General features: G+C 44.0%; 1 protein-coding gene across 1 annotated transcript in view; it reads right to left on the bottom strand.

Moving 5' to 3' along the window:
* T265_08101 (hypothetical protein) overlaps nt 1–3,670 on the bottom strand; it is a gene marked incomplete at both ends in the record, with an annotated part of 40,585 nt that extends 36,915 nt beyond the window's left edge. Inside the window, one exon of the mRNA XM_009173808.1 lies at nt 1,570–3,670. Within this exon, the coding sequence (XP_009172072.1) occupies nt 1,570–1,629 (60 nt within the window). The remainder of the gene's footprint in view (nt 1–1,569) is intronic.
* Between the last annotated feature and the right edge of the window lie 5,644 nt (nt 3,671–9,314).

The following is a 9,314-nucleotide window of genomic DNA, read 5'->3' as shown; positions in this document are numbered from 1 at the left end:
AGAGAAACACGTTTCCGCCGTCCGGACTTCCAACAAGGGACTCTCATATACAAGTTCCCTTTTTGACTTGCTCCCATTTTCGCACTGTATTTATTTTTATACGTGTCACAGAAATACTAAAAACTTCTATTAGAGCACACATACCTGATTTGATTTGTATTATGGCTATCACTACCTGTGCACTAATAAGTCTGCTCCTCGATGCGATCCATGAGTTGGTGAGAATAGGATAAAAGCCAGGCGCTTTTTCATTGAGCGACTGACAGACAGGCTTTAGAACACTGTGGTGCCCGCCTCCGATACCACTGATGATACTAGAATCCGTGAAAATAGGGAAATCTTTTGCCTCGAATAAAAAAGCTTAGTGACAGTCCGAAAAATAGTCCAATTTTGTTTCACATTGTTTTAATCTTTCTCACAGATCGAACACTGGGAAATATTTGCGTTGTTTGGACAATCCCGCAAATTGGATTTGAGTGTAGGCATCTGAGCGCCTGGTGGGAAGAGTGGAATCTTGATGTTCAGAGAGCAGGACCCGGATCTGGGTGGTTCTGAAGCCTTCACTGGCGGAATTCCTGCACGGCTCCTGGGACCCTGTGGTTTTTCTTTGTTCCGTTCTCCTTAAAACTTCTTCTGGGCACTCAGTCTGCCGCTTCGACCATGGTAGTTATTCTCAGTCCGTTTATAAACGCGCCAGCGTCTAGACAGCGTTTGTTAGTAAGTGATGTCCGAGGCTCTTTGGCAGTGAAAGCTGGAGGAATTCACGACAGCCGAACTCCGACTGCTGGTAGGTGTGCAGTGAGAACAGGGTGGCTGAGCTCGTGCTTTGCACAGGTCTGTGAACCCGAGAACGTCAATAGCTCAACATGCAATAATGCGTGCGTCAAATGTAGGTGCATATGTGTGCATATCCGTACAGATCCGTACAGCTGCAAACTGGATGATAAGAGGACTGGACGAAGTGCTCCGGTTCTGAAGAGCTTTCTCATTATGCGCCTGAAAATGTTATCGAGACGAATTCATAGGAGTTCCGGAACGTCTTAAGGGGAAGAAATGGCGTGCCGCCAACAGCTGCCTGTCGACCGATGAATCTGCAGACGGGATGTAAATTCTGTGCGTTTTCTACGTCAACAAAATCAAGACTAATAAAACAGAGAAAACGTTGGTGTACCACAATACTGATTGATGATTGTCTGCGCGAGGTGCGAAGAGGAGCTGAGAGCCATCATTCCCTATCTCATAGGACAGGATCTTCAAAGGTTGGGCGTGAAATGTATCACGTGGCATGGCTCGATCGATGAGGCGAATGATCATGGTGCTCGGTTCTTCGTGCGGATTACTGTTCTAGAAAGACCCGAATCAACTAAGAGTATAAGTTGCTTCTGGCAACCTCATCTCATAAAATCGAATGTATATATGGATCAGCTGTGGGGAGCTGTTTCGTATTCATCATAGTTTTACCCCCAAAATAGTAAGATACATGGTAAAACATGTTGAAGTTATCAATATAAGCATACATATATAGGTATATATGGTTTGGTTGATGTCTGCGATGAGGAAGGAACTCACCAGTACGGCGCAAACAGTTAAAATCAGAAGAGCGGCAGTATAACCTGCTCTCTTGTTCATGATTGTTTCGTTGTATGCGTTCAAACATGTCTACTAATATAAATCCATCGAGCCATGCACAGACGTACAGTAACACCCACGAACGTTGAGCCAATGGGATCGGGCCAAGCTCACTGGCAGAACGCGTTTAGCTAAGTCTGCAAGTCATCTTCTAACCAGTTTCAAAATGAATCATGTAGGCATACATGTCAGACGGCTTTTTCTTACGTCTCACTTGCAGCAGAAACTGTCCAGCAGACGTCGTTATAGGCGGAAATGCGGGGACGGGCCAATTGGATTTTGGCATTACATCAGGGAACAGCCAGATGATTTGGTGCTCGAAAACGGTATGAATTCATCTCATTTGTTATTATTACCAATAAGAGGCCTGACCCGGTGAAGGTAGACTTTTTCTACATCTGTTTTCCGGGGTCAAATAAATAAGCGAAGCAAACGAGATGGACCGGCAATGCGATTAAACTTCAAAATGACTAGGAGAAAAATCGGTTTTTGGCGAAGCTGGTGTGAGTTTGATGAATCACGGGAAGATGACAAGTCATTTTCCGAACAAGCGAGGCCAAGGTCTACACAGAGCATTTTTCGGATTCAAAGCCCTGGATTGAACATGCGGAATCCGACTACCTTCAGGGTGAAAATGAGTCCATTTCTTGTAAACTTCGATATGGTTGCCCCCCAAAGATAACCCGAAGCGTCTCCCTGCAACATACTACTCACAAGATTACTGAAAACTCTTCGACAGTCTATTACTGGTGTCATCAGGTAGGATTCAAAGCCCTGGATTGAACATGCGGAATCCGACTACCTTCAGGGTGAAAATGAGTCCATTTCTTGTAAACTTCGATATGGTTGCCCCCCAAAGATAACCCGAAGCGTCTCCCTGCAACATACTACTCACAAGATTACTGAAAACTCTTCGACAGTCTATTACTGGTGGTCATCAGGTAGGTGTAGCCTCAACATTAGGTTCAACTTCAACTCAAATTATATGAATTAGGGAAATACGGTCATTTGCGCACCAGTTTGGTTTCAACGGAAGACTCGACCGAATGCGCTGTACAAAGGCATTCTCATGTTTAAGTTGGCACAACAACTGAGATATCGCAGCACACTCAGTTGAAGTATATCTCAGACGAGAGATTTAACCGGGACCCAGCTAACCCAATGCAGGTTCTGCAGTTAATTTGAACCAAACATTTGAGTTGTCCCACTAACCATTGATTTTTGTATCCGGACCCTGTGAATACCTCTGTCCAATCACATTTGTGTGTTATTCGACCACACAACCCGATTGTGTGCACTGAAGTTGTGTTTGAACGTACACTGGACTCTGTTTATGTGAGTGATTGAACGTGACCGTGGATGAATGTGCCATTCCGCTTTATTCTCACGGCTGCTATTATGGGGAGATCTGAGAATTTCAAAAGGCACTTCATCCTGTAAACAAAGTCAGTCTGTGTACAGCTGGTCCATAATTGATGAAATGCCCAAGAAACTCTAGAGTGATTTGATGGGATACTAAACCGCCCGGACACGAAAGGCTGATCAGCAGAGTGGATACCTCACTCTCATACATGATATAACCCTAATCATTCTTCAGTCGCGGAATCTACGTCACGTGGTCACGTGTAGATTGACCGCATGATCAACAACTTTTCAGCTGAATGGTTCAAATCGCCTACAAAGTGTTGACAATATGAGGAGATTTCAACTTTCAAATGAGGCACCGTGCCTTCCTAGTTTAGCTTCTGGCGTGTACTTACGCAAGGAAGAGATCAGCGAAATCTTAATGCACTCTATTTTTGTATTTTGGATTATCCGGTCTGCTTATCGGTAAAAATTTGTTCGTTTTCCCGACAAGGATTTAAGAAAACCACGTAATTAGCCGCCTAATTAAATCAGATCACTGTTTATTGAAACTGTTCCAGATAGAACACATCTCCATCTACAAACAATAGATTCCATCTGTTCTTGTCTACCAAAATGTTTCTATCCAATCAAGACTCCCACAACCAAAGAGGCCTGAGCTGAAGTTTCATACCCACAACGATGTTTTGTTAGTTCATGTATGTCAGTGGTTCTTGCTGTCTGTTAATTGTGCTAATACGCTGCTCGCTGATGGGGCCCTCCCTTAATTGCTGAGCTGTTTCAGACATCCGGTTCTGCGGACCAATAGCTCCATGGCACAAGTGTAGGCGATGCTTTGTCAGCACAAGCTCGGCACGCCCACATGACAGGGGTCAATCCACCACTTGTGCTACAAATCGCCAAAAAAACATTTACAAGTCCTGGAAGATAGTACTTATTGACGGTGAGTTGTGTCAAGTATTGTGTTCTATGACTTCATTTTAACGGACCGAATAAAACTAATACCCCAGATGTTGAGGGCGGAAAACACTGCACATTTGGGGTCAACTTGCAAAGAAATCCAACCAGTGCTCTTTGGACACTGGGCGTTTCTTTTTTTGCAAAACGCTTTCGACCCGCCACACAGCAGACTGGATTTCCCGGAATAAAGTGCTGATAAACTATGAATCGTTTATTTTTGTAATGCACTATTCATAAAGTTGCTGAAAACTCCTCGACAGCCCACGACCGGTTCGCCCTTCTTGGGGCTCATCAGGTAGGCACTGTTCCCGAGTTTCCGTCAACCGTATGTCCCAACTGAAACCAATCGCTTAGTTTTACGAATTTTTTATTAAGGGCTGTTAATGCCTTTGTAGCGACCCAGTCACCCGCATACTTGACTGTTCTGCTCACAGTCGCTCACTGGATCGCGAGGCTTGTCTTCTTTCTCATACGCACAAACACGTCGCATTAAGCTGACTCATCGAACATCGATTGTCTGCACCGCCTAGTCAGCGTAGCAACCACTCATGTGCCGACGCGCCCACATACACGCACTGGGACCTACAAAAAGGCAAACCGAACCCAGTCAGGACACAAAGACTCGCGCGCGCGCGCAGGGAGCAGGGCGTCAACCTCTCCACAAGTCCACGGACAACTATGGAGTACGTGTAGCAGTCTAACTGCGGAGAGAAACACGTTTCCGCCGTCCGGACTTCCACCAAGGGACTCTCATATACGATAAGTTCCCTTTTTGACTTGATCGCATTTCACATTGTATTTATTTTATACGTGTCGCAACCATGTTAAAAACGTCTATTAGTGCATATTCACCTTCTGATTTGTATTATGACTATCATCACCTGTGCACTAATACGCTCGTTTGTTAGCAAACACTCTTGGTTCTTTCAAACCAATGAAAAGAACAGCAATCCAGATTGGGAGGAGGAACTGGCACAGAGTGTAAAGTCGGAATGGGGAAAAAGTTTGGAAAATCAACAGCAGGATGCAGTTTTGGTTAGCCGGGACTGATTGCTTAAGACCGATGCCAGCAGGCATTTGGGCGACGCCCAGAATTTGTTTGCGAGCAGCGCCGGCAACTGGATTTTCTATTGAGCGCCTGAAACGCGAGCTCCCGGTGTGTTCATTCGAATTGCCGCGGACTTTTGAAGTTGTAATCCGTGTTTGTTAGGTACTAAATATCTCCACGTTCCAGAACGCATGTGCTTTCTGGGTCCAGACATCCATAAACTATTCTATGGGTACAAAAGCATTGTCATCAGTGCTTCCTTGTTGAAGAAACCCTAGGACCAAAAGGGGTGGATAGTAAACCAATGTTGAATGCGACCTAACAATGTTGCGTGCGCCTTCAGACAAGTGCTTCTGATTCGTAAGTACAATTTGAGGCCAAGAGGTAGTAGACTCGATTGCGTTCAAGGTGGAAGCAAAATGAACAAACGTTTCCTAATGAGGGTACGGATAAACGTTTTGATGAAGGCCAGCTGTGCAAGTTTCGTTTCAAAAATAAATGAACCAGTCGATGAACGATGTTTTTGGCGGTCCGTTAAAGGCACACGCAAGTCAAGTCAGGAGGTGTGCATAATCGATGGACGAATTCTCAGAGCTCACTGCGCAGAAGACGCTACACAAGGATAACGAAACTAGTAAGTATATCGAGAAATACACTCACCGAAGACTCAACTGAATCTCTCGTTTATGATATCCTCCAATTGAATGTGCTGCACACTGGCCGATTCATGATTCAGTTGGCATGATATTCGAGTATATTTTCATAAAGGAAAATACTCACAAGGTTGATGACATCATAAACGAGAGATTAAATCGAGTCTCCCGTGAAAATCAAATTGGTATGCAAATGAGTCTAATTTGGGTTCAAATAGAACATAAGGTTGACGGAAACTCGGAGACTGCGCCTACCTGATGAGCCCGAAGTGGAAGGGCGAAACCGGTCGTGGGCTGTCGGAGAGTTTTCAGCAACCTTGTGAGTAGTTTCCTTTATAGTAAGTATATCGTTAAATAAAGTGTTTCATTTTTACCAAAAACGGTGCAATCCAACATCAGACAAGGGTGGTTTGAAGCGTGCGTATTAAGTAAAGTGCAACAGAATTCTGGTTAGTAGTCGACTGCGAAGAATCGTGTTTCATGATGAAATTGCAAATTGACTTTGGTGATTCAGCATATCCGGTTAGGTCATCTGAACAGAAACGCTACAAGCCACAAGCTATTCTGGTGAAACCATCCTTGATTAACCATCCGAAAAATAAAATATTCAACAAACACCTTTCTTTATGAAGCCACCAACAGTGAACCGGTATGAATTAAATAACTGTAGAAGGAGTCAAAGACAATATGGGGTTCAAAACCCCCCCAGTTGTAACGTTTTCCGCTGTTGATGAATACCGGTAAATTAAATGCACACGAACAGTTCACCGGGTGACCACGTTGACCTATTGAAGTTCCGCAGTTTGCATCTGCTCAAGAAAACAGATGTGTTGTGGAGTCAGTTCCACAGACATCCAACTGTATGACACTGATTTCGCATTCACCACAAGTACGCTTAAAAGGATAGAGGATGGACACGTTGAACCGACTTCAGAAATTGTGGTTTTGACTGGGAACAACTGGAGAACGGATTTAATTTACTACGTTCAGCTTATCGGCTGGAATTTAGTACGTTGTTTGTTCTGTCAAGCCAAAGTGTGATCTGAAGCCCGGATTCCTGAGAGGAAAAGTGTCTTGACGACGGTTGTCCGGAACCGTTTATTCACAGACTCCTTTGCTATGAAGAGGCTCGTTCACCCAAATTGAGGGCACAGATGTAAGACCTACTTTGGTCCGTTCCATTTGGAGGACGTACGTCCTTCCGGTTGTCAGGTAAGACCTTTTCCTGATGTTGGATATCGATTCCACCTGCATAGATAGGAAAATGATACCGATATGCTAAATTAGTAGTTGTGTAAACTTTAAAACACGAAATACATGGTGGCAAGGAGAGGGTCTGAAGGTTTGGAAATCTCGACCAACAAGATAATCGAATTCCTAGACTGCTGATGTGGAATGTCGTCAACTCACCCATGATATCCATCACATACACTGATTCCTTTTCGCTTTCGCCAATTTCATCGCCTGTGTACTGTTTTTTATTAAGGCACTCCTTCTGGACACACTGTGAATACAAGAAGTAGTATTCTTGTGACATCGATCGTCGCTGTCCGCATCCTTTTCACTGATATGGCGAAAGTGAAAAACATTTTATAGTCAGCTTGATGTCCTATTTCCCCTGAGCAGCTTAGTGCAAAGTTACGTAGTAGGAAAACTGCCCTTCTCTGAACCTTGTCAGTCCGATCCGAAATAGCATGTGGAAATGTAGACTGAGTCTCGAGTCCCTCAGATTTGAACGGTTGAACACAAATCGGGTAGTTAATAGATATCATGACACAGTACACCATAGTTTAAACCCCAATTGCTAAGCGGACCGGTTTTCCAGTTCGGCATACTACCACATTCGCAGCACTGACTTCTTATCGACGTTTGAAAAAGAATGCTTGTTGAATGTGTTTTTTGTTATCACAAAGGCTAATTGTGAGCATACTGCCGAGACATTTTTGTCCTCCAACCAATAAAGTTCTCGTTGAGATTCTGTTTTTATCCGCATAAACTATAGCGGCCTGGAGCAGCACATTCAATAGCTTGAGAAACATCTGGTGAGTCCCCCGCAAGTGAGTGTGTTTCGCTAACTTCGTACAATTTAGGTTAAACTAGAACAAAGGTTGACGGCCGAGACATTTTTGTCCTCCAACCAATAAAGTTCTCGTTGAGATTCTGTTTTTATCCGCATAAACTATAGCGGCCTGGAGCAGCACATTCAATAGCTTGAGAAACATCTGGTGAGTCCCCCGCAAGTGAGTGTGTTTCGCTAACTTCGTACAATTTAGGTTAAACTAGAACATAAGGTTGACGGAAACTCGGGGACTGCGCCTACCTGATGAGCCCGAAGTGGAAGGGCGAAACCGGTCGTGGGCTGTCGTGGACTGTATATGACATGAAGTGTTCTTTGCATTGGTTGAAATAATTCAGTTTCCCGTACAGTCTGATCTGGAAATATTTGCGCACAGCAGTCCGTAATTCTTAACTACTTAACGCGTTTTACAGTTTCCGAAGCTAACTTTCTATCCCGTGACTCTGCAAACTTTGACAGATAACCGTTTCTTGGCATCTTCGGATTAGCCAAACAATTTTCGGCATTATTTTTCCGGTTCAAATGCCCCTTGTTCTATGCTGACCAGGATGTTTCCTGAGAATGAGCACGAATCTATCTTACCGATTTTGTTTCCGTCCGAACTGTGCTGGAGTAGACCCTCTCTATATCCTTAAAATATCGCAGCCTACACCGACAGCCCGTCGAAAACGTTAGGCTTGCTGGCACAGCTGAATAAGGAGAGCGTGAATAAAGATCTGTCATGTGTATAGGAGACTGCTTTGATTGACAACAATGCTTGATTACTCTCGCTAGTTGATCCACCGCATGACTGCAAAAGTGGGTCACCTTAGCACATATTTGCAAGCTATTTTACTCGTAATGAGGCGGTTCAGGCTCAGTTGAAACTAATACCGAGAAATACCACCTTCATATGTTTGGGTAGCACATGGTCCCAGTAGAATAAGAAGTGCGAGTGACGAAAGATGAAACTCTCACAGAAATTGTGCGTCAGTCTGTTGGTTTTTGTAAGTCATAATTTTGGGAGGAATGAAGCAAGACGTATCTTTGATGTCAAATTTCATTGAATATCGCAAGTTGGCGCTTTTTCAGGATACGCATTTGGTCAAATACAGAATAATATTTCAGCAAAAAGTGCTAAAAACAGTGATGAGACAGAAAGACACTGATGGCGCAAGATTGTAAAAATTACTCACTGAAATGGTCTCTGTACCGGATTGACGGGTTTTAATTAAAAGTCAACAAGAAAATCGTCAGACACTATCATAAAACACTAAAGTTAAACTCGAAAACAGCTTTCTAAAAGAGCTAGACCTCTGTACTGCCCAAAGCTTCCAGGTTAGCGCGCACTTGCCAGCGTCAACAACTCAACGGGCTGGAGCACCTACAGTCTGCTTCCTATGACCAATCAACCACACAAAACACAGGGCAACCAAAGCAAGTCTGTCGACACAACGGATCCGACAAATCCTCATATTTGATCGTCCGAGAGTCTACGCAAGCCTGGTTGCCTTACACAGCTGACGATGACTCCTTTGAAGTTTCCTCTACAAATGCGCGGGTGTCTCATATTCCTTACGTTGTAGTCACTTTTATGCGAATC

This window comes from Opisthorchis viverrini (assembly GCF_000715545.1).
Source record: "Opisthorchis viverrini unplaced genomic scaffold opera_v5_202, whole genome shotgun sequence".
Lineage (NCBI taxonomy): Eukaryota > Metazoa > Platyhelminthes > Trematoda > Opisthorchiida > Opisthorchiidae > Opisthorchis > Opisthorchis viverrini.
Note: the sequence above shows the minus strand (reverse complement) of the source record. Positions and strands in the feature narration are given on the sequence as shown.